Here is a 27,026-nt window from a genome sequence, read left to right as displayed (position 1 = left end):
ATTGATACAGACTTCACAAAATGTGATAAATGATCAATTAGATTCAATTTCTTCGGCCCGCAATTACGCTACGGCAGCACAATGTCCAAAACCTGCACACAGCCGCATTCATAAGCATTTATCGACTTAATTTTATGGCCGTAGGATATCGCATAAAGTGGTTTTGGGCTAAAACTACTCGACTAGTGACTTCATTACGATTCATTTTCATATGCTGGTTTATTTGATTCCCATATGTTTGAGGCCGTCTATTGCCATGTATACATTTATCCCATTTGTGCGTGAGTGTGTGCCGATGTTTATTTGTTGAGCAAGAGGAGTAGCAATCCAAGCGCAACGGCTGAGAAAACGAGCAGCGTTTGTTAGCACAAAAATAGAAAAGCACTAAAAACTTATTAATCGCAGAATTGTTTTGTCCTTTTTCAATGATGAGAAATCTCCATGAAGAAACAGTAAACACATTTTAATTGTGTGCAGAAAAGAGGAAAATATCGAAGAAAATCACTGGCGCTTACCAAGTGTTTTTTTTAATGTAAGCTCGGTTGCTGCTCACTAATAAAGCACAACGAATATGTATCTGAATTTTTGGCGCCAGCCGGTACTCAATCCATATGAGTTATGTATAGTCTGAATTATTAGAAGTGCGCAGAATTTGTGTCGATGGCATGCTATCTGTTCGATTTTTTTTTTCATTTTTCTTCTCTCTTTCTGTCGTTTGCGTTATCTTCCATATTTCGGTAGCTTATCCGTCCACGAGAAATATGCTTCCGGATCGAAAAAAAATGAGAATTAAACGAAGAAACAGAACCAGAAATGAGTCCGTTTATCAGTATGATCTGTGATGGTGTTGTATGTGCAAGTTTGGTTGTGCATGTGGATCGTTTGTGGAAAACGACCACCTACCAAAAAGAAAAAGAAGGAGGAGGAGAGGAGAACGACAACGACAACAACAAGACAAGATGAAGTTTGAAAATGAATATAAAGCGAAGTAACTTATACTATACCATCAATATAAGTTTTGCTTCTCGCATCTTGTCCAAACGAAAAACGAGAATGAATAGCAGAGAATTAATGTCTGTGTACGCTAAAATATAACAGTCGATGTTCTTCTTTTCGACGGTTCTTTCTTTTTATTACATCATCACTTAACGATGGAAAACATTTTGGCGATTGAAACGGTTTTCCTCTGTGAGTAAAGCGAACCAAACAAATGAGCGCATTGTAGAAGTTTCTGTCTCATTTGGTTGGAATATTCAAAAGTCCGAAAATACTTTGAAGAGAGTTCCCAATTCAAATTGACTTGGCTTGGCTTTATACATTGTGCGACGACGGCGAACTGTATGCCGAACTCAAATATGTATGTGTGTGCTTGTGGTAAGGCGCAATAATTTCCATAAGACTCGACGATGTGGAACGCACAACCAGCTATTATCGATTTAATTTTCTGTGGTAATCTCTATTAGAGCCACAGCAGTAGAGTGATGTCCAAATGTAAATTGCATATTTGCTTGTGTGTGTGCTTCGAACAAGCAAAATACTAGCAGTTTTGGCTTCCATCTCTTTGCACTTCCTTCTCGGGAAAATTGAAACTAAAAATATTTCATGTAACTTGTTATTTAATATGTTTGTGTGGTGATCTGCGATGACTCTTTGCTTCCTATGCTTTCAACAACATTGTTTAGACATCAAATTAGACGAGTCTATCTCCGGAGATATACGTACAGAAGCGAATACCCGTTCAGATTTCGCTGCGGCTATGAAATCCATACTGACGACAACGTTCGACCTGCTTCTAGTGGTTATACACACAACACGCATTGAGCGGTCAATATACACACACAATACAGATTCGCTAGCATAGGACTTATACGGTCTGCGCAAATGACTACTTGATTATCGGCCGTGCATACGCTTATGAGATCGACATTTTCAACCATCACCACAAGCGTCGTGTCAGTAGAGCTCGTCTTATGTCTACATTGAAAATACTTATTATTGTTGTTGTCGCTTCATATCCGTGGATTTCGCTCGATTTATTGTTATTTCAGTAGAATGCCTGGTTATAGTCAAAGCAAAAAAATCATCGTATCATATTCATTTACTCCTCATTTATTTTGTAAACAAACAATAAAAAGCGTATTAATCGGGCGAGTGCGCGTGTGTGTGTGTGTTTGCATTAAGCGTTCAATGGAATGTATGCCGAACCATATAATTAGAGGAACGCACAAATCATATCCGAAATAATCTGTGGATTATACAGCGAATGCAGCAAATAAGAAAATAATAATGAATATTTTCCTCTTACACACACACACCCATCGAAATGTGTGTATGCGTGGCAAAGAATACAACAATGTGCGAGTGTTCGCCGTCATAATTAATGGAAGTGCCATGTGTATAATTTGCGCTTAATGTTCAGTAAAACAAAAGCGTTACACACATTTTTCGAAAACTAGCACCGATTTGACTAAACTATGCACAAACACACTTAATGCGCTCACTTTGCCATGCAGATAAGGCAGCTGCCATAAAAGCACACAATGTATATATTGAACAGAGTGGAGCGCATAATAAGTGATGGCGCTTGTCGTGCACTGTTCACACATGTGTGTACGATGTATGCGAATTTATAGAAAATAATGAGAGGTCCTTTTGTCACACTCGCATAAAATCAAATTGTCGAGAAAAATAAACGAATTAAGCAGCAATTGTACGTGACATCTTATATTGATGATGTATTATGTAGGTTTTAACATGTGTTTTCTCTTCCACTTGACTGCTTGTATGTAAAGTGCTTTTCGTTTAATTTTTTTTTTCAAGTTTACTTCTCGCTGCAAATCCAATCTGTAAGTATTTCAGAGAAAAACTCTTAGCATGTCTTCGTTTCTCTCTCAACCGTATGCTTTTCTTGGGCTGAAAATACAATTTTCAAATGGAATTTAGAATAAATATTACAAGATTTTGAGGATATGCAATATGTAAATTTTATGGGTGTAGAGAGTTGGACTATATCGTGTGGTGTGTCGGTGAGTGGAAACGCAGGCATTTTCTTCATGCCTACGAAATGTTATTGGTGGTACAAGTGCTGCGATTTCGTGTGCGACAAATAGCACGGAAATCGCACTCAATTCTCTTAAGTGCCGATGGAGACGTTGCATATTTAAATTTCAACATGTTCCGACACACACACATACACAAACACAAACTCATTCAACTGACGCGCTGACAATGGAAGACCAAATACAATATTTATTTGAGCCTTCAAGTCACATTACGAATACATATATTGCCACGTGATGATTTAATTGTATAGACTATGTATTGTTTGCAATGTACAGTGCCTTAAAATCCCTACGATAACTCATACAACAATGATCGATAATATAATACAGCATCTCACACTTTCTCCTCTCAGCCCATTTTAAACAATTACAATAATTTATGATTCAGTTATTATTTGTCACAAACAAATATTTCACTCGTGATATATGCTCAATGGGCTTGAATTCATTTTCTCTCAGCCATCATCATCGTCGTTGTCGTCCTTGAGCGCATTTACATACACAAATCTCATTCTCTATGAAGGGGATTCTGTTTTCGTAGAATGTTTACACGAACAATTTACAAATCAATAAAAAAAAAAAATTTCCGATTGCGTTTATCGTTCTCCCGTTTTCCGGCATTTGTATAGCATGGCTGCTGGTAAATTCTGAACACAAGTCGAACATTGATAAATTCGTCGATTCTGCAAAACACTTGGCGCATTTTTTCATCTTGCATACAGCTTCACTTCACAAATATCCAATTTATTCGAACGCCATCCACCAATAAATACTTCCTCGATTATCGAGGCGTTTCGTGGCGACATTGAAACAATCAGCATCATTTTTTTTCCTGCCTTGGTTTTGGCAAACAGCACGCTTAGAATTCATCCGAGACATTTATCAATGCACCAGCTATGCACGAATGAGACCTGAGAGAATGCCGGAAATGAAATAACGGAAAGCTGAAAATGGGCAGATGAAATACAAAAATCATGAGGTTTCATCTATTGTTTCGATGGTGAACCGGAAAAAGAGGTCTCATAATTCGCTATGTGGTTTTTTGCCTTCGAATCGAGCGCATATGGTAGATATTTTTGTATGGCATTGTGTGAGAACCGAGCAAAATTCAATTAGGTTGGCTTTTTTCATCCAATTCAATGCTCGAATGGGCTTTTCGCATCTGCATCGCTTATTTTGCATAATTCAACCAAATTCCGTGCATATATTGCATTGTAAACTTTAAGCTCGTCGTTTCGCTGCACGTCGATTCAGAAATATTTTTTAATTGAATTTTGTGGCAAAATCTTCAAAGTAACTATAATGGCAGTCAAATGAAAAACGGAATAGTTTTCTCACTTTGAAATCCATTGGCTTTTGTCTTTTCGAACGAATGGTATTCCTTCATTCGTGTATGCGCTTATGAATGTTAAACTTTTAATTTTGGATATTCTCTATTATTCGAGATAATCGTTTTTGGCTATGAAAAATGCCATGGCAACACTTCGAAGTGGTGAAGATTTTCTGATTTCTACATTATGCATAAAAATGTGAAATTCCGCCATTATTTCAATAATTGACGCGCACACACATCGCCATTTTGCCACATTTTATTTGAATAAATAACGTGAAATGTATCGCTTTATCACGGAAAATCGACTTAATGTTCATTGTTAAATGCTACGTGACTTTGTTTTGCGCTGGAAATGATTTTCTAAAAGAAGACATTCAAGAATCTTGAGTGGAAAATGTTTGCGACAATGTTGAAGAAGCAATTTAAATGGATCGTTGGGAATTCCACGATTTCTATTTTTGCCCTATTGTATCGCAATAGCAACGATACTTGTATTGCACACGGAATTCACTAGTACAACATGTTTGCCAAACCACTGTTCGACCAGAAAGCATCGATGAATGAAAATAAATATATCTCCAGCATGAAAATGGAAACAACAAAACATCAAATCAGGCGATTCCGTAATTTATTTTATTTGGAGTTCAAATTGCTTCATTGGGAGTTACCACAGTTCTTTCTGCTAATGGAATGATGTCGAGCCCGATTCCCTTTTCGATGTGTTAGTTTGTGCGCGTCCAATAAATTCAAATCGCGCGTTTGTTCAACGAAGATCGTAAACAAACCCCATAACAGGGAAATGATTTTCTTCGAAGTGTCCGATAGTCATGCACGATGCCATCGGAATTTGTAAGACATTCGATGCATGTATCGAATACGAATTCCAATTAACAATGGTGTATTTTGCGCGAGACTCATGTCTCGTCAAATGCCAAAGCGCTTTGATTTTCTGGCGCCGGCTAATACAGAACCGTGCATAGTCGCTATCCTCCTTTTATAAATACATCTAACGACCGTACGACAATTCGATATCGTAACAATTCATTTAGTGTTGGGAATTTGTTGATGTACGTGCTATATTCGTACAGCATACAATTTTCCACTTTATTTTCGCTACTGAAACCGAATACACGTGAGTATTTCTGCTGCGCTATCAGTGTGGCGCTGTTGTTGTTATTGTTGTTGCTATTCCACGCGAGAAAAACATAGCGATTCTCCTACATCGTCACGTGACACAGAACATCCACAGAGAGGAGCGCTTTCACTTATCATACAGAGCATTCATTGGAACTCCACGATACATCCACACGCACACATAGTCGATGCGAAACCTGGAGAGTGAGCGTGCGAGAGTAAGCGAGCGAGTGAGCGAACGCGAGGAGACAAAATGTCAAAAATGTACAGATGGTAAACAGAATGAAATCAGCATGTGCGGAATGGGTGGCAAAGAGACAGACAGAGAAAGACTGCACCGGAATGAGAGAGTGTGCGCCGTACGAATCCGTATCGGAAAAGTCATTGGAACGACGACTTGCCATACGGAACGACGATATTGAGCGGCATATATACAGACCTCAAGCTGATTCAGAGGAACGTTGCACACGCAGTTTTCAGTTGATGTTTAACTGTCGGTGGGTCACTGTGTGTTCTCATGCGATCGGCACTGTTCTGATCGTCGGTTCATCAGTTGTCGTTCCGTATCATCTAAACTTCATTCAACGCAGAAAAACTAAAGTTAGACAGAGATAGAGGAAAATATACGATTCACAGTCAAACATTTGGTGCGTTTGCCCGTAATAAACAAATAAATAAACAAAACAGCTACATGATGAGAAAATATCATAAGTGAAATATGGCATAAAGCACTGGCCGAAAAATAAAAATAATAATAAAGCGAAAGGGAAAAAACTAATAGAATCGAAAACAAAAACGCAAACACATTGAAATCGTAAAGTAAATAAAACATATTGCTTTTCGTGAGTGTCGAATACGATTTTTCAATTCTTTGTGCTGCGAACACAAGGCGAATCAAAAGGCATAAAATCATCGTGTTAATTTGCAGTCTAACTTATAAAACTTTGCGTCGTCTTGCGTGACCGTATAATTTCTGTCGATTTTTTTTTCAGTTGATTTCATTCCAAAGTGTTTTATTATAATTTTCTCATCAGTTTGATTTTTTTCCTCTCTCGTCTAGTTCGTGTCGTTTTATGTTATTATTCGTTTACATTGAAGAAAAATTCCGACCATTTTTCATCGAATCAAATGAACAGACAAATGTAAAGAACACAAAGTAAATGAATAAATTGAATTAATAAGAGAACCCAGTTAAAAAAGCAGCAATATAGCAACTACAATAGAAAAAAGTATGACAAAAGCTGTTTTTTTTTTTGTTATAAAAGAAAGTGAGCTGTGACGATATGGAATGATGTTGAGTACAGAGTTTGAACTGAACGAGAGAAGGGCAAACAAGTATGTGTGTTTATAAAAAAACGGAAAAAAAAATATTTCATTTAAGCTTAAAAATATGCGAATGAAAGAGAAACGCATTTCTTCAGTAATTTTCCACATTTATTTCTTCTTTTCACTGTCTCATCCGTCCGAATCGACGTCAAAGCGGAAACTTCGCTTAAATTCCATCTTTTTCTACACTGATAATATCATAAATTTACCGTAATGAAAAGTTGTTTTACCTTCGCCAAATCAGGGAAGACTCTAGAGCTGTGGCTACGTTGATTATTTTGTGCTTTTATTGTTATTATGTGTTTTTTAAGTCGGAGATTCCATGAGGCTTAATTTGCATTTAGTAACGGGGGGAAATGCGTGCGACATCGAACGGACATAAAATGCAGATATTTTGGTTTCGACATAAAGTCCGATTTTGTATTGCGCGAGTGCATGAAACATAATTGAATAGCGAGTCATTCAATTGAATTTATCTCGAGCCCTCGTGGCACTGCAAATAAAAAGATCAACTTAAATTAAGTCTACTGTTGATGGCTCATTACAGTATCGCATTGAATGTTCATTTTCTTCTCGAGACTCAATGATTTATCACGTAGTGCACAGAAAAACGTACGAAATTGACGTAGATCAAAATATTTGCTGTGTCAGTCAACCTTATCGTCTGAAGACAAAAATCTGATGTGCTTTCATCATGCATCCATGTTTTTCTGCCCGGATGAGTCGAAATAGAGAAAGAGAGAGAGAGAGAGAGAGAGAGAGAGAGAGAGAGAGGAGGTGATAACATTGAGCATTTTCATAAATCTCGAGAAAATACCCCGTGTTCTGGAAACTATATGGAAGATTTCTGATGATTTGCATGTACACAGATAAATATCACGGCGAAGCAAACATGAAATATGAAAATGAAAATATGTATCACAAAAAACAGAAATCACTGTGTTGTATATTTTTTCCGAGTCGAAAAGTAAAGTGGAGCAGCCAGCCTGGGAGAATGTAGCCGAGAAAAAAATATATTAGACATTAATGCGCTAGTGCACACTATATGGAGCAAGTTGACTGTTATCATTGTTTGCCGTGTACTCTGACGATAAGTTGATTCTAGCAGGTTATTTTCTGCCCCTGCTGTCCTATCCTTTGTGTCCATTTTCGTTGGCACTTTTGTCTCATCTTTTTCGCATATGATTTTCCCGTGTGCAAAATTCACTTGTCTCTCTTGCAATGTGCAAACTTGTATGACAGGCAAAAAGAGCAAATATTTCCACCGAAAGAGATAAAATTTATACGTATTCAAACGACTTGTGACCGGTGATGAAGTGTACGTTGAGTTTTTGTGAGACGTGAGGCCGGGAGCTAACGATGACGACGACATGGCATCGCATGGCGTTTGTTCGAAATTTATGCAAAAAAAAGCGAATATCTTCTGTATTTTCTTTCTCATTTCATGTAAATGTATAAATAGATATATATGTATAAATCTCGTTGTCATTTTTCAACATCATCTTATCGTATTACAATGTACACAAGAAACGTCTTGCCATTATATATCGCATACATTTCAGTAAATGTCCTATTTATTCAAAAACACTACGTATTGTTTCAAATCATTTTCGATGGACCATAAAATAAAATTTTTCGGTGAATAATGTCTCACTCAGTTTTTCAACGAACGATGACTCTTTTATCGAGCATCTTTTTCCATAATGTCTTGATCCAAAACGATTGGCCATAATGCAAACTACATGTTTGACTCAATGCATGCATATTTTTTTTGTTGTCGCCAAACTACCACGAATCCATTTGCCATATGAATAAAAAATATGCTAGAAAAAGCAAACGAGAAGTGTGTTCGACACTATATTCAAGTTTGGCTTGCTGTTCGTATGTGCATCGAACCCATTAATACTTGTCATCTAGTGCCATTGAAAAACATTTTTCAGCGTAAATATGTTGTGAAAAATTGAATCGAACGTCTACAAAATGAATTTTCGTTGTCGAAATTGATTTTCATCGCGGACAGAGAAAAAATAACCATAACATCCCAGCAAAATATTCATCATCAATTTAATCCAAACACTAAATGAACATTTATATTGTTGTAAAAACGAACGAGTGCGGGTAAGAAAGAGAGAGGGCCAGAGCATCCAAAAAATGATTAAATGATGCTGTTAGCCCATTTCCCATTTCGCATTGCAAATCCAGCATAATGCCAACGTGTGAATAATTTTTTGACCGAACAAAATGAGCATCTCTGCACTTGTTTGATTATAAAATCAATTATTTATTTATTCTGGTCATAAAAGTATTATCTGATTAAAAATTACAGAATGATTTGCCTTCGAAAAAAAGCAGCAAACCCATTAAATGGATTTATTGGCATGCGGATGACAGGATGTTGCGCTGGGGTCAAACCAAATCCGCCTTTTGGCCAATGAAAGCGATCAATACTCAATAAATCTTGTATGATTTAATTTCGATTTGCAGAAGATTGGCCGAGTTTATGGAATTATCCACTTGTATAAGCGAATTAAAATGGCCAATTGATGTAACCATTTATAAAATTAATGCTCACTTTTCATCAGGCGGCAGATAATTGAAATAAATTCGAATTCGCTACATATGTCGTATGATAAGTGAGCAAATCTGCAGGAAACACTGTGTATCGCGATTTTAATACACACTGTTGGGATGGTTCCGTCAAAAAAGTCTTTACTTTGCCATGGGCCATATCGCATAGCAACATGTTCGGATGTAAGCGGATGAACGTATCAACAAATGTTGGCAATTTACGTCTTGATGTTAATTGAAACTGACTTTGAAGTGTGGAATATTCGAAATATCATGTAACATTGCGCAAGTTCTATTTTAATTACACATTTTTGTTCCACTATCATTTACCATAAACGTTATAGCACATAAATTATTCAAAGCATTGCGCTTGTATCAAGTTTTTTCGTTGAGCATTATGAAATGTTCAGAGCGATTGACTGCCAATGGGCATAACAAAATCGATTGAGTGTTGTTTTGCTATTAGGCCGTTGTTGTTTTCCTACATAGAAAAACGCATTTGAATAAATTACATTGTTTTCGAAACGAGTGAATAATCTTCAGATCCTTGATATTCCGAATATTTGCTTTGATGATCATGAAAATGACAACGGCTGAAAAGGAGCGCCCACACACACTAAAATTGGAGGCGAAAAGTGATAGAATAAGTGGTTCAAAATCCTTCACTAGTCTGGAACAGATGTTTACAATGTAGTTTGTTCACATTCGATACTCCAATGAACATCGACCGTGAGTGAAACGAGAGCAAACTGAAATGACTGCGAATGAGAGAGAAAGAGAAGGGAGAAAAACCAAGAAGAAGAACAATATCGAGAACAATTTTTCTTTATTGTATTGCCTTTTTTTGTTCTCTCTTTCATTTTCATCTCAAATGATAATGCATTACACTGTGTGCTGACGTTTTATGGTTTGTATAGACGCAAAAGGGTGTTTTCAAATGACTTATTTTACATTTCTATTCTATTTCATTCCGGCTGCGAGCGAATACACCAAATTTGGCACGTTTTATTGTGTGTGCGCGTTTTTGTGCTGTTTGCCCTGTATGTGCGCTTTAACACACTCACATCAAGCAAGCGAATAACGGGAGCATGTAGGACTGCTGCTGTTGCTGCACAAAGCCTCAAAGCCTTCAGCCTGTTATTCATGTTCGGTTCAGTATTGTTTTCAGAACCGCTTCTTGTCCTGGGGCAAAACCAAGATATGATATATGGTTTTAGGCTCTTATTCTTTAACATTTTCAGTTTGATGTGAAAATGGATTCGTCGTTTTAATTTCGTCTTCTGGTTTTGGCGGTGCCGGAGAGCGCAATGTTTATACATCTTAAAATGAAATAACACACGAGAAATTTGTAGTTGATGTTTTTCTTTCAATTGCGTTTGTTGTTGCTGCTGTTACCACTTTTTTCTTCGTTACCAATATCACTAGTGTGTTATCTCAGTTTCGCTGGTGTGCATTTCGTTGGTGGCGGTTTTGGTGTCGTTTTGTCGAAATACTACATGTAAAGTGTGGTTCATTGACAATTTATTTGAGCTTGCCGTCGGTTTTTCTTTTCCATTTCATTCCGTTTTCATGTGTGTAGGTGAGTGAGTGAGTTGGAATGCGCGTGTGGAATTCTCTTGTACGCGTGATAACGAAGATACATATTCGAACACTTTAACAGTCTGTCAACGAATAAAAGACAAATAAAGAAGCCAAGAGAGAAGCGAAAAAAAAACATGAGCTGCGAAACGACAACAGTAGCTTGGGTGTAAATAGCTCAATCGATGAAACGTTCGTATGCATACAAAGACAACACAAGAAACACCATAAAAACACACGAAAACCCATAAAAAAGCTCGTATCATCTGTAGAATTTGCCTTACAGTGGCAGTCAATTTGCGCTGCGTTGTCTGATTGAAGATTTTGTTTGCAGCATACCATATACCATCACATCGTATGGAGCGGATTCAGTCGAAGTCAAGGGCGGTTTAATCGCCGACCACAAAGCATTTCTCTTTATTTTCGTACGAATTCGATGCTACAAACAGCCAAGCTATTGCAATGTATTCAACAGAAATTCCATACACTTTGATTCATTGTTCTGTCAGGGTGCCAGGAAGTCAGTTGGGATTGCGTTCCCATTTGTCTCTTAAATTCGGCGAATAAAAGAGCAATTCGTCGCTTTCTCTCTAATTTTTCTTATTTTTTTCTTCTTTCTTCGCGTTTTTTCTGCCAAACAATGTAGCAGACTAGCATTTCTCATATACGATTTTTGTTGGTTATCAGTTTGACGGAGTTTTTATCTCAACCGAATCAATACAACCAAGCCAAAGAAGCGAGAATAAGTGCAAAATGCTGTTGTTCGATAGCATACAGCACCAAATTCCTACGAACCCTGTCGCAGCATCGCAAGTGCGGATATAATAAGAAATAAAAATAACTATTATGATCGTGTTTTTTGTTTTGTTTCTTCTTCATTGTTCTGCTACTCTCGCTTCTTCTTCTTCGTTGGTGCGGCTATGTGACGTGCTATCAACGTTTTATATTACAAACACATTCTTACTCACATACTTATATTCTTTGAGTGGAGTTGAATTTAAGACGAGCAACACAAACCAAAAGCAAAAATATTCATAAACTTATGAAATTCTTTTGGTGTTTTTCGCCCTCTCTTTCATGCTCTGTGAAAATTTTCTCTCACACATACATCATCGACGAATAGCTCTTGCTTTTTGTTCCGCTTCACGGCATTTGCTTTCGCCATTTTTCGTTGCTTTCTTTGCCTATTTTTGAAAGTGGGTAATCCACTATTTCTTGAAATCGTTTGCCAATTTTTTACTCAATTCATCGATTGAAAGCCATTTATTAAAATTGTTTTTCCCTTCTATTACTCTATTGCCAAGTTCACTGGATCCAAATGATAACAGAAAATGAACTATAAACCACTGAAAACTACGAAAGTGAACAAAAAATGACTTGAAAATCGATCAAAAAAATAATTTTTATCACAATGAAATGAGAGAGTGAATACGCACAGCGAAACTGACATAGAAAAATGCCACCAAGCCAAAAGTCATTAGACAAATCGAAATTATCCACTTCCAGCAACCGCTAATTTCCTTGCTAAAACATTAAAGTGAATAAAGAAACAACGGAAACCAAATCGATTTTTCGGTCAACTGCTGTTGTTAAGGTTTGTGGGCTGCGATAAAGATAAAAGTAGCTGGTCAACGTCGATAACGTCCTGTTCGCTCCGCAAGGTCGAACAATAAAGAAAGCAAATACACGCATAAACCCACACACAGAGAGAACCAACCCTCTGGAAAAAAAGATGTGCTCAACAATGAAAATAATGGTTGAACAAACAATGCAAGTAGCCATAATAAAAAGCACAACGAAAAAAATAATAATGAAGATTAACAATCCCAGCAATTGTTCTTCGCTCAAAGTTTGTGTGGAGTGTACTCTGCACTCACTTGATATGAGCAACCATCGAGGCTACGAATGCGCACTATAATTGGGTTGTTGTAAATCGTAAATGGGTTCAGTGAAAAAGTTCTTTTGCTTTTTTTTCGATTACTTGCAATTTTGCGGCAACAATGGGAAATCAAATTTAATTTGTGACAGAATCCAAAATCTTCGAAGGTGAAACGAAGCCTTCGGCATGGAGTTTTTTTTTTTCTTCTTTCTTTTAATTTGTACTTTTCGTCTTTTCTATTGATAGAATGGATCCGTCAATAAGATGAGCGTAAATGCCACGAGCAAGCAATATGACAGCATTTTCGTTTCGGCAAAATATCAGATTTCGCTACGTCACATATTAGAGCCCAACAAAGTAAATAAAAAATGGAAAACTAGAGCAAACATTCTCTATGTGGATTAAATGTATATAAATACATAGATACTTTTATAGATTGTTTCGTTACTTTCGAATGAATCCGACTTTTTTGTGTGTACGATTGCGATTGTGCGTTGTTGGAAAACAAAAATCATGTGTGTTTTTGTTGACTACATACATGCCGTGGCCGTATGCCGTCATTACTTTCGATGGGCTAGTATTCAATTTAGCTCGCAATTTCGAAGCTTAGAAAACACAGAGTGGAGATGAAAAAACCGGTTGCCTTCGGAAAGAAATTGAAAAATCATGAATCGGTTATCTAAATCCCATTTGTTCGTTGCTCTCTTTTTTCATACATCATACTTGTTCCTCCTTTTCTTCTCGTCTTCATTATAAAATCGAATGTAGTAATTCGAGTCATTTCTCTCCGTTCTAGCTCTTTACTGTTTGGTTCTGGTTCGCTACAATCGATCTACATTTGCAACTGTGGTTGTCGATTTGTTTCCTCCTTTCGATTATAGCCGAACTCTATTCATTCGCATACAACAAATGTATCTATTTTTATTCGAAACATACCACAAACAGACGGAAAATCTATTAAATCGTTTGTGACGTAATGAATGCCAGAAAAATAAATCGCATAATATTATATGAAATGAGTTATGAATAATATTTGAATGGCATGGATATTTGAGGCGGCGTAAGAAATATGAAATGTCAGTACGCACAGCTGCAGTCTTTTCGGAATGTACTGTATAGTAGAGGAGCCAGTGTGAACGAAACCAATGAAAGCACTTGTCATGTAGGTTATACCGCGCCTCACAAATAACTTGCTCCGCAATGAAATGCTAAAGGCACAAGCGCATTTTTCATCATTGTCATTACTATATGCGATCAATTTTCATGAAAATCATTGTGAAACATATTCGTTTTATCTTCTTCGTTTTTGTACTTCACATAACATGAAAATTCCCCTTTGTTCGCCGAGGTATACATTAAATTCCACTGCAATAGATCAAGTGTACAATTTTGTGCTGTTCACTTTTCCATCAGATGCCTAAAAATAGGTGTATACATGAGATAGATGTTTCTCTCTGTGTGGTTTTTTTTCTATTTCATGTTGACTTATCGGGATTTTAGTTGTGAATATTTTCTTGTGGTATTTCTGATAAAATTAATTATGTAAATGACGAAAGTAATAAGACAACCCCCCGGAAAAGCATAACATTTTCGTCATAGAATCCTCTTTTTTCTCTCTTCCCATTTCGCATATAGTAAACGCCATACTTTTTTGTAGCTCATACATAAAAGAATGAAATGATACAACCACTGTAATGACAAAGCTAACGCGAAAAAGTGGCTAGAGTGAACCATGATTTATTACGGTGGTGGATTTTATTGCCATTTCAGCAATATTTTATGTGTTTCGTCTATTGCTTACTCATACAACTTTCATTTCTTCGTCTGTCTGGAAGTCATCGTTAATTCCTGTCTTCTCACTGTCACTTTTTTATTCGACGCCCCGTTCTGGCAGTGAAAATGAAAAATTCATAAATTTCAATAGAAACATTTCGCTTTCGTACTTTCTATCTTCTCTACACAACACTAATAGATTCATTTCGGAGCACAAAAATTATAAGAGAATGAAGTGAAAGAATGATAAAAACGAATAAAAGTATAGACAGAGAGATTGTGGTTTGGATTTGAGGGACATTTGGTCGTAATTTATGCAGTATTCTGTTTTTGAAGCGATCTAAATCACACTCATTACATCAAAACATTGATTTAAAAAGAGATAAATCAATGTACACGCAGTGATCCATGTAAAGCTGGTACATATTCTCACATGGAAAATGGAAGAGAACTAGGACGAAACAGAAAAAAACACGATTTTGCCAGCCCGGTGTGCGTTAATGTCATAATCAGATTCTCACTTGTACATTTTTCGAGATGCATGTGACCCAAGAGATTCAATCGGTTTTTGTTTACAACTATAACCTGAATAAAACTTGTGAAAACGTGCATAAAACTCATGTTTTTCACACAGAGCGATTACGAACGGCAGATTAGACAGTATACGTCGATTTGAGCATATTTCATGCGTGGACTACACATAGTCGGCATTTTTAGGCTCATCACATGTTCAAAAACATGCAAGTTATTGTGTTATGCAAACTTTGGCCTTTTGCGCCAAACTCTCCGCTCCCCTTCTCATTCTATCTCTTCGATGCGCTCTCGCCCAATGTCCCAATTTAAAAAAGTAAAACCTGTGTTCGATTACACGCTTCAATGCCATGTATTTATTGAACGAGAAGATACATCTGAATTTAGATGACAAGATAGCAAGGGAGAGTTCAACTCCACATCTGCTTGATATTCTGGCATCGTATTAAATTATGATATCAGACATGCGTTTTTTACATTTAAATTTTGCAATTGACAAGGCAAATAAACAATTGTTGGTATGTGCTGTGCTGTGTATAGAAATTGTTCTTCAGACTCGCAACAATAATTTCGTTCCCATAGTCTTCTTAGATATTCTATATGTGTGTCGGTATGAATCCGCGCTATGTTGGTGCAGCAAACAGTATAATACATGCGATCACAAAAAAAAAATATGTCGAGATGGAAGAGAGAGAAAGAAATGAGACAAAATTGGTATTTCACGAAAAACTATTTTACTCGTTGCTTTTGCATGTTTTCTAAATGTGAGCATTTGAAAGCAATGAATGCGCACGTTTTGTCGCGTGTGATTTCCTTCTTGTTTTTTACCATTTCTTTCGTCTAGCTCATAAAATATGCGACATTCTATGCATACTAATCACACGATTTTTTTGGCGATGTTCCGAATTTCGAATTCGAGTTTTAATGATATGAAGAAAAAAAATACTGAAACATTTGCTCTAGTTATGAAAATTTGGCCATAAGGAAATGGGACTTTCAATGCACAGCGCAAAAACAAAATCGATTTAAAATCTGAAATTCATAGACTTTTTACGGACGAATCAATTCGCATTTCCGTACAGTGAATATCGTTCGAATTTCAATGATTGTCCCCAGCCTAACACAGCCTCGAAAGTATTTATTCGCGTTATTAAAACTATATTTGGGTAACGCCATCAAACCGATTCCAAATTGAATTGATAATTGAAAAGAAAAACGTCGAACTAATGAAAAAAATTGCCATCGTAGGCAATGGGGCGGAAATAGAGACAGTGAAAAGAAAGAATATTTATATAGAGAAAAAAAAACTAGAAATAGACGTTTTCAAAATAAGAAAATTTTCCGTATATTTTTTCAGAGTTACATCGCACACGAAATTGGCACTAGAATAGGCGTTGAGTTCAAAGAAAAAATCCAGCACAGTCAAAGCACAAAAAAAAAAAAATTAAATTTACATTGAAATTGAAATCGAAGTCAACATCTTAGTTTGATCAAGTCACAGTGAATAGAAAAGAAAACCGGGCATAAAAAAAAACAAACGTGTAAAGCATAAATTGTCGTGTGAAATGGTGTTTTAGAGCGTTCGTGCTAAGTGATGTAAAATCCATTAGAGTGTGTACTGAATGCAGAGAAGCAACGTACAAAAATTGGCTACATTGTGAAACGTCTCATTATTCCCAAATCGCGCAGATCTCGACTGCTTTGGCTTGCATGCACCTTTATCTCTTTTCCTCCCATTCGTATTCATTCACCTGTGGAGAACGAACAATCAGCGCCAGAAACGTAAGCCAAACGAAACGAAGCGAACGGAAGGAACATCGGTGCATTTGTGCTCAAAGCTAATTCGACACTCTCAGCTCGTGTGCATGGCAATGCAATTTCAGCAACAGCAACAGAAGCAGCAGCAGTCGCCACATCAACAGCAGCAACAACGCCACCGACCTGCCACACATATGGAGACATTTTTCATATGTCGCCTCTGCATTTAGTTTGGAATTAAAATGTAATTTAAATTGCAATGCTTCTTGTACATAGCACACAATCACAAGCACTACAAACAACAAATCCACAGAAAAAAAAGAGTAATTGAACGAAAAAGTTCAAATCTAGAATAATTCCCATAGAGAAACCAGCATATTTTACAAACACACCAAATATATATATATATATATCTCGCGACACACACTCACTATGCATATTTTACGAAATTGTGTAATTGAAAATTAAAATCGCAACGAACAAACCGGGCAAATGTGACAAAACAAACTAAGCCACTTGAAGAAAAATATGTTCAGCAAGTGTGTGGTGTTCAGATCCATGTAAAAAACAGATTATTCTTCCCCACATCATTTCAACGGAGGATTCAACTTGATTGGATTTGGTTTTTATGGTTTTTTTTTCTGTTCGTAGAAACATAACAAAAGAAAGTAACTAATCTACAAAAAAAAGTTTCATCATCGGTAGTGTCATTTAACCACATCATCAATGTCCACAACATCAACGCTATTATCCTTTTCCCGCAAAACGCAAACAAATTTGTGTGTCCCTATTCCTGCTTAACATTGCACCGCACGGGTGATGAAAACGGGCAGCTCAATGCCCACCACTTGAAGGCGTCAAGGTCATCCAAAATTTGTCCCCTAGACGTTACATTTGACGGATTCAAGCAGAACAACAGACCACAGTAAAAAAAAGAAGAAATATTAAAAGCACAAAGCAAACGTATTATGTACAAGCTTAATAAAAAGTAAACAAAAAAATACATTCAAAATAAAAAGAAAGAAAGAAAAATAGCAACAGTAACTATTGGTTGGTTGGCTGCTGCTCTCTCTCTCTTTCTCGCGGAATTCATGTGATTTGAAATATTTGATGTGGAAGCGTGTCGTCTAGTCATTACCACGCAAAAAAAGAAGAAAAAAAATGTCGTTGCTTCATCAAAATTCCAAATTGCAAAACCGAACTACCCAACTAAATGCGGTGAAATAATGTGAAAACCAAAATGGAGTCAGCGACGTGCTAAACCCACGACTGCGACCGAAAAAAAAAAATATTTATAACGATCATCAAGTTAAAACGCGACAAAAAAGAAGAAAAGAAAATCCAATAAGAAAACCAAAATCATATTAAATATTCAAAGAATTCGTAATGAACGCGTTATTCGAAATGAAGCAAATGAATTCACACAGAAATTCGATTCCAAAATTGAAATTTTACGACACTCAGCACTTATTCCATCATGAGTATTTCTCATCACGACATAATTCATCCGCAGCAATTATGACCACATCGACCGCCGGCTCGGCAACTGGTTCGGCCATTTCGCCAGTTGCGGGTCGGCGGCCTGATATCATCAAAGTATGTTCAAAGTTTTTCATTTTTATTCTCTCTCTCACTCTCTCTCTCTCTCTCTCTCTCTAACTTACTCAGTTGTATCTATTTACTGTTCTGTTCCTAATTCGTTCGTTTGTTTCTTTTCATTCTGTCGTTTCGTTTTGGAATGTGATTTTTTAAACAAATATTGTTTCATCATTACGATTTTTTTCTTCGAATAATCAGACAAGTTGAAATGCATCGTTAGAGTGTTTTGTGAATAATTTCAAGCTAATAATAAACAGTGCAGCATTTTTAATTATCGTTGCGGTAGTAATCAAACTTATTATTTCAATATAAATTCGATTTTCCAGAATCTAATTTGCGCTTATCATAAACTTTTTTTAACATTTGTGCGTACAACTTGATAAAAATTGATGGAATTGTGTTGTTCAGTTTTATTATTGAAATACGCTGTAGTGTGTTGTATTTTTTCTTCTTCCAATTGAATGCAAATTTGAAATTGCGTGATTTCTACTAACTTACTATGTATTTGTTACATTGTCTTTCTTAAGACGGTTTTCTACGTAGTTTTTTTTTCTCTCTCTCGAATTGATTGCATTTTACAGAATTAATTACATATTTTTTTCGTTTTTTTTCGCGAGTCAAAAAGTATGCAATTTGCATTTAGATTAAGTTTCAAGTACTTCGTAAGAGTATTGCTTAGATTGTGAACTCATAAATAAATCAATGACGATGTCCAGTGTAAACTACCGAATATGACTGGCGCAAACCAACAACAAAGGCATAGAAGCCATTAGTTCATATTAGAACGCGTTGAGTATATTTTTACTCTGGTGCATGTTGTTATGGAAACTTCTTCGGTTCCACCGTAACTTTTGTAGTAACAACGACAATTCCTCGATGCAGCCGTGTATTGTGGATTAGATGTTTTGTGCGCATTTGTTCGTTTGCCCTCTCGCTCTATTGTACGACTGTAACTCAACTTGTGCTTTTGAGCGGCGCGAGATAGCGGTAGCGCCTAATTAGACAGCGTGGTTGATTGTCAGAACTACATGACATTCTGTCAACGTTCTTCAATTCAGCTTCTTTAGGTACTCTGTGTAAATGTGTTTTTTATTTTAATAAACATCCAAACAATTTTTTTCAATAATGATCATTATGGTTCGAACCAAAACGATATATTCAATGTTGCTTAACATACTTCAATTGCGTTTTGGGGAAAATGTGTGAAAATTTTAAAACTTACTTGAAGAATGAAATATTTTCCAAAAAAGTACCAAATTCATGTTCACAAAATTTAATTTTGCAATATCGTTTTGTGGGCATTTTCTAAAAAATATAATTTATTCAATAACGAAAGAGAATATAAATGTGTAACAAGCACGCTGTGTGTGTGACAATTATAACTTACGTACTATTGCGAAATAGTTTGAACTACTAAATGTCAAATATTTAAATTCGCGCCGCTGAATAGTTGCTAAATATACCGCAGATCCTATTTAGTCGCTACCGCTATTCACTGTCACGTCAAATACATTGGTTCTTATGGGAGAGAAGTACAGGTTGCTGTAACTATTCATGGAAACAACTCAATCTAAGTGAATCTCCTTGAGAATTTGTAAATCGAATAAATTACACTTCGTGGCATATAAATCAAAGCAATTAAAATGGATAATAAATTAACGAATACATTTTTCTTTTTTTGGTCAGGCCGTTAAAATATGCGCTCGTAGAAATTACAAATTGCTCAACTTGGTACCGTATTAATTGAGAAAGATGAAGAGAAGAGAAGCAAGGAAAAAAGCAACAACAGAAGCACGGCGGCATGAAACACGAGCGATTAAAGCACAAACACAAATTTAAACACTAGCATACAACCAACCAACCAGCCAGCCAGTCCGAACCGACAAATTAATTACTAGCGCAATGCTATTCGGTCAGATTTGGATGGCGTGGCATCAGAATTCGGCTGATATGGCTTACGCTTAGAAAGTCTTTGCAGCATTTTTTTTGTTGAGTTGTTTTTTTTCGCGTATTTCTCGCGTTTTTTCCTCCCTCTCATTCTTTTGATTTCGATTTTTGTGTCTGTTGACTTCATGGCAATTATCATCATTTTGCCGTTATTCGTGATTCGCTTCGGCTCGCGTTGTATATTTTCATTTGACGCGGATGCAATAAAGAAAAAGAACGGTTAGCAAAAGTTCAAATAGAAAAAAGTCCACACCGAGATTTGTTCTTGTGCTCCCTCGCTTCAGTTATTTGATGAATACACGAGCCAAAATGGGATTGCGAGTCGTGAACATTCGCATTAGTTGGCGAATGGTTTATAATTCGTGACCAAAAGATGAAAAGCCACTGGCGTCACCACGAAATGAAAACGGATCTCTCTCTAATTCAGATCCTAAGTAACGCATTGCCAAATGGAACTAAAATCAAGTTGGCAAAGAAAAAAAAACCATCAACACAACGGAAAAAGTAACGAGAGCGAGACACACACATATATATAGACACAATGAACTCGCAAACACAGCGAAAAAAAATCATATAACATAATATCCCCATCTCTGTGTGAGATTTTCGTTTGGGCTGCAGGATGCCATCAAGTAAAAATTCAATAAGTAGAGCTTAGCGCCTAAACCATGCTTATTAACAAACTGAAATTGTTCGCAACACCAATGAACATTTTGCCACTTGCAATAATAAAGAAAAAGATAACGTCATTTTGGTCCGTTTGCTGTGCGGCGCCGCTGACACTGATACCCACCAAAAACTTTGTTGGAAAATATTTTAAGTCACTCTAACCAAGTGAATTGCAATGACAACGAATCTCGGAGTAGAGTGGAAAAGAGCACACAAACTGCGTCGGGCAGGTAAACTGTTCACAGCAAATTCCGGGTAGTTGTAGCCGCAGCAGCAGCCATAACATTCAACTTTTGTATCAGATTTTAACAATGGATTATATGAACGATGGAATCGTTTTCATTTACCTCATTTTCTGTTGATCGCCTTGTGCTTCTTTTTCAGCATCGATCCACCTGTTTTTGTGCGCATCCTGTTGGCAAACATCAACCATCACGTACCGAAGAATGTGCGCTGAATTGCTCAACAATGAATTTGATTGGTTGATGTACCCTCTAGACTTGTGACTTTATATTTTATATAATAAGTGTATTAAAGTTAAAACATTGCACGTCGCTTTTATGCGTTGCAGAAAAGAAAAAATCAGCGAAAATGAAAATAATGGAAAGAAATTTCGACGAATGTGTGCTGACAATGACATGAACCAGAAAAAGTTCCATAAAAATTTCCCTGAATTCATCAAATATTCAGGTTGTATTTAGAATTTTGTATGTGCAGGAAGGAAAAAGTGAACGGCATGGAAGAAAAAGTTCGGCTATGAAGATGAGAATGTATTTAGGGAATGAACGCCGTCGATGCTCAAATGAGCCAGTGAAAACACGCACCACTGCAGCAACGGTTAGAGCAGCCCAACGAATCACTCATAAAATATTGATGAGACTTGCATGTATTTTCTTTTTTCCTCATTTTCTCTGTGTGTAACTCGTTCTAGCGAGTGCAAGGAGTTGTGACACACATACTTGCAGAGAAACACAATCGTGCTGCCTTATATTCGAAAATGCCCATTTTCAAAGATGCTTCATCTCTTTTCTTCTCTCCTCCGATATTGTTTACACGCTGCATGCCTTTTCGTTGAATACAAACACTCGGGTATTCAATATCTACAAATTTAGATGCCATCTACTCGTATGAACTTTTTCAATTCGTTTTGTTGACAACAAAACACGATGAAAAAAAAGCAAGAAAAAGTAAAATCAAATAGGGAAGCGGCTGAAAAGTCAAACGGAACCAAAGCGAAAGCAAAAAGGAGCAAGACAATGCCATCAAACAAATGGGAAAAAATGATTGAATTCCGAATTTTCGGCACGCTGTAACACTTATTGGCAACTTTATGCGATTGGCTTTTCCCTTTCGGTTACGATTTTCGTGCAGAGCTATTGTTGGCCACGGTAGATCATATTCGTTCATAAAATACTGTTTATTGTACGGTCAATGAAAATTGCTGTAGAGACAACCCTTTTGCCCAACGAAACAATTACCATCGAAGGTTAAAAAAAAATACAAGCCCCTAACACTGAAAACAGAACAAAATGAACATTACGAAAAGAGATATCACAATGCTTTATTATTTGAGATCCAATGCAGTTTACCGTAATGTGGAGAACGAAAGAAAAATAAAGTGCAAGAATTTGATGGGTTTCCATCATGAAATAATCAATTTTGATATTGGTAATAAAGAAATTCAGGGCAATTCCTTTCGTCGGTTGAATTTCAACGTACTCTCATGCAACGAATGAGGGACCCATTCGTGGAATTATGTGATGAACATTGAAATCGAAAGAAACTCCAATGTTGCATTACATTAAGTTACGTGACCGTGTCTCTCTGGCTCTCGCGCAGTGCCGAATTTCACTTCGAAAACGAATATTTCCACAACGACAAACATATAAACCAGTATGAGGTACGAGTAAGGTCCATATTAAAATGTAAATGGTGTCGTATTTTTCGGCTTTTGATGTGAATAGTTCCATCGCCATTACATGACATATGCCACGTTGGTTGCCAGATTTTTCTCCTGCTCATAAAACCGAAATATTAATGAACCATATAAAACAGGTAACTTTACCGTTTTTGTTGTTGCTGTTGCTGCTGTTTGGCTGCTATAAAAGTTAGTGCCATTCGAATAGTGTGCATTTGTTGTGCTGACCATCACATTGCAAAAGTTATTTTACAAAATGTATTCATGTAGAAATATAATTTACTTATCCACAATTAATTGTCGATTTTACGATGACTTTGCATGCTTTGGATGCATAAAGTTGAGCTGACAGGAAAATAAGAGCGATTTAGCCACAAAACGCCAAATAAAAATACGGAGTTTAGAAATTTTTGAGTTAGCTATAGCACAAACTTATCGCACAGTCACCACATGCGACGAACACAAAATAAGCTTAATAGAATTCTTACCATGCTATGTTTGACAGGAAGTTTACTGGTGACTCTTTTGTTCGACGATATTATTAGAGAAAATACGCCCATTTTTTATGTCACTTCTCACCAAAACTCTCTCGTCAGCAGGAATAATACCTTTGAGTTCAAATACCTTCATGACAGCCATGTTTTTTATTTAAAAAAGAAAAAACACACACCCAAAAAAGAAAAAAAATTGCAAAACGCATAAAAAAGCCTCAAGCATTTATCAAATTACTTGTTGGCTGATTTTGTGTGGAAAGAGTGTGTGGCGAGAACCGCATCGAAAACGCGTTCAAAAATAGACAGGAAATTTGTCAAAGTTCAGAATATAAGTGGCATATGTCGTACCCTCTGTTGAAAATCGATACTGTTCACTGCCTCTTCCCTAAACCATCCTGTCTCTTTCTCTCTCTCTCTCTCTCTCTCTCTTTCTCTCTATCTCTCCTACTCTGTTCCTCAGCGTGGCATATTGTAAAAAAGCAATCAATTTAATCGAACATGCAAATTGGTTTACAGGCAAACCAAAAAGAGATAGCGAGTCAGAAACGGATGAGGTGGCAGAAAAAGGTGATAAATACTGATTATGATGCTGTGTGTGTGTGCTTACACGCCAATCCAATGAGTCCATAGTTGATAAATGGTCCATTCCGATGAATGATTGATTAAAAAACTTTTTAATGAAATTGTGTGTATGTGTGTGTGTGTGTGTCGGTTGGCAGTGCACCGTACGGTAGGACATAGCATTGGTTCGCATACACCGCATATTTCACGCTCCGTTATATATTCAATCATAGAGATAGTGTTGGTCTTGCGGATTTGCTATTTTCAGGCCGTGTCGACACTCATCAGGATCAGCGACTCAATACCTTGTTTGTTTTTTCTTTCATTCTTTCATCAATTCAGTATTCATGCTGTTTGATGTTTTGCTTGCACCACACCATCAACTTTTCACCACCGTTCCATTTAACCTATTGATTTTTGATCGTTTCGTACGCTCGCTCGCTCATGCTGTCAATTCTAATTACGAATATGAAATATCGCAAACAATTCATTAGCAACCGTATGGTCTGGGTGATGAGAAAATGGTAAAACCAGAAGTATGCATTCATTTCGAACCTTCCACAATATATTCTACCAACGCCAAGCGCTAACGTTGACAAATAATGAGAAAGGTAGCGGACGAGCACGCGCGCGCATCTATTGAAGGCGTCATCATTGCCTATGCAGATGGAAGTACGAATCACAGTCGAAACGAATAAATGTAAATGGTGGGATCCGGTCGTGTCTTATCGTTGTGACGTGATAAACATTTGTTCGCTTTATTGTCCCCATTGCTATCATCATTTTCCATTCTCTTATCTGGCGTTCCGATGTGATTCGCACGTTTTATTGGATTTTTACGCGGTATTCTTGATGTGCGTTATATATCTGCGTTTCGTTCTAGCCTCGTTTGAGTTCGTTGAGCCCGACACGAATAAAACCAAATCACACTATCGCTCATCATCACAAACGCATGCATATCTTCCACTTTATTGGCATTATTTCGGATATATGTAGGTATCTGTCAATAAATACTTTCTTACTTAGACAAATATTTACTCAGCTTTCAATATCCGAAACGATTATAATGTTTATTTTCTTCTTTCTTTCTCTCTGGCGTTGTTTCGTAACTCTCGAGCCCGACTATGTGTATGAATTTGTCGACGAAATAAATAATGGGCGTGAACCTCGTTAGATTACGGCATAATTTCGGCGACTAAGCACGAATTCAGATAATCGTCAAAGAAAAATATTTAGGATTTTTTTTCTTATTTGATCAACCTAATTAAATATACCATGTGACAACGGGTTTTTGTACTGTCTCCGATACCAGCGTTACCGTAACATATTCATTTATTAATCACAGCTCTGGCAAATCTTTAACTCACAGACGAGAATAAAGTGACAAAGGGTGTTGAAAAATAGCTGTGGCGGTGATAATAAATCGTTTAACATATCCAATCGTCATTAAATTAAGTGTGCTATATGTAACCGACGTCATTATGGCTAATAGCCATGGTCTAGTAGCAGCGCAAACAAAAAACCGTATGCCATGCATGAGGCCGTTTATTTGTGACACAACCGCACAATCGCACATACATTACCATTGGGGGTATCATTTCAATGAAATTGAATGTGAATAAATGATTTCATCTGATGCTCGGCGCTTCACACAATAAAAAGTGGCTACATTTACATATGCGATTTTCCTATTTACTTATTCAAAACGCGTTCAGCAATTTTTCGCTCGGTTTGATGATTGTTTTGTGTCCTGGATCGTCGATGTGTGTATATATTGTTTGTGCGCGCCTGTGTGTGCACAAAAAGAGATTGTGCAGTGGTAATTTTTGTCGAACAATGATATGAGAATAAATACAGTTGAGCTGCTGTCGATTGAAATGAAAAGAACAGTTCAAAAATACTGCACAAACAACAGCAACGGCACAAAAACTCGTCACAATCATATCAAGTTGCAGCAGAAGCAGTGTTCGCCTGTAAATTAAGCAAACGCTTTCTGCAGCAACAAAATGAAGATTATCATTTTTCTTCATTTTCGCCGCATTATTACATTTTGTTTTGGTTTTCACATCGCTCAAGATCATAATTTAATTTTTCTATGACTCCATTGTGATGCGTTTTTCGATGGCTTGCGGAGGAGCGCATCTCTTTATCTCACTTGCTCTGTAATCTTTCCTCAGTGTGTGAATGTGTGCTAAGCGATGAGTTCGAAAATTATGGCAACACATAAAAAGTAGAATCCCATGAATAGTAAGTGGTTAGTGAAATGAGATTATGGTCTCGTCTATATAGAATGCCGTTCGTCGTAAAAACCTGAAAATGTGTTGAATTGATGAATAGAACAATGCGAGTGCATGATATCTTATTAACAGGAGGCAAGAGTAGAGGCTGGAGTGTAAGTGCCATTTGCAAATGCAACGGCTGACATCGGATTTACGGGTATGGATACAATTTGCACTATGAGTCTTCCGCTCACCCGCTTCGCTTATTCACCCATTCATTCTTTCTGGCTCACATACTGTCAAGTGCAGGCCCGAAAGCAAACGTTGCTTGTCATTACACTCAATGGTGATAAGTATGTCATCGTGCCGTAGATTTGGGATTTGTTGATGCTTTCGGGGCGAATATGCGCGTGCTGCACAACAAAGCCTCGAATGTAATGCACTGCCGATATGATTTTCGTACGTACAAATACTGTGGTGCATTTCAATGCAAATTGGAACACATAGTACGGCACTGCAATTTTCTCGTATCGTCAGCCCTTTCAGTTTTTTTTTTCTCTCACAAATTCCACTTCACTGTCATTAATATTATTAAAAATCAGAAGCAGCAACAAAAAATAACGTCAGCCAAGAGAGAGAGAGAGAGAGAGAGAGAGAGAGAGAGAGAGAGAGAGAGA

General features: G+C 36.9%; 1 protein-coding gene across 12 annotated transcripts in view; it reads left to right on the top strand.

Annotated features, from left to right (window-relative positions):
• Nucleotides 1-27,026, top strand: part of LOC129580554 (small conductance calcium-activated potassium channel protein) — a 138,657-nt gene that overhangs the window by 43,706 nt on the left and 67,925 nt on the right. The window contains exons 1-3 of one of the 12 annotated variants that reach the window (XM_055471093.1): nt 6,008-6,176; nt 6,590-6,864; nt 16,542-17,186. The exons of 10 other annotated variants lie outside the window; for them this stretch is intronic. Coding sequence is in view for 1 of the 2 variants with exons in the window: in XM_055471092.1 (XP_055327067.1) it covers nt 18,329-18,538 (210 nt within the window). In the remaining variant the exon portion in view is untranslated. Of the gene's footprint in view, nt 1-6,007; nt 6,177-6,589; nt 6,865-16,541; nt 17,187-17,975; nt 18,539-27,026 lie in introns of those variants that run through there. One more of the 12 variants, XM_055471092.1, reaches the window with a different exon arrangement.

The sequence above is a fragment of the Sitodiplosis mosellana genome, unplaced genomic scaffold (assembly GCF_009176505.1).
Source record: "Sitodiplosis mosellana isolate CC-2019 unplaced genomic scaffold, AAFC_SMos_1.0 Smas_scaffold_1, whole genome shotgun sequence".
Classification (NCBI taxonomy): domain Eukaryota; kingdom Metazoa; phylum Arthropoda; class Insecta; order Diptera; family Cecidomyiidae; genus Sitodiplosis; species Sitodiplosis mosellana.
This window is presented reverse-complemented; position numbering and strand designations above follow the sequence as displayed.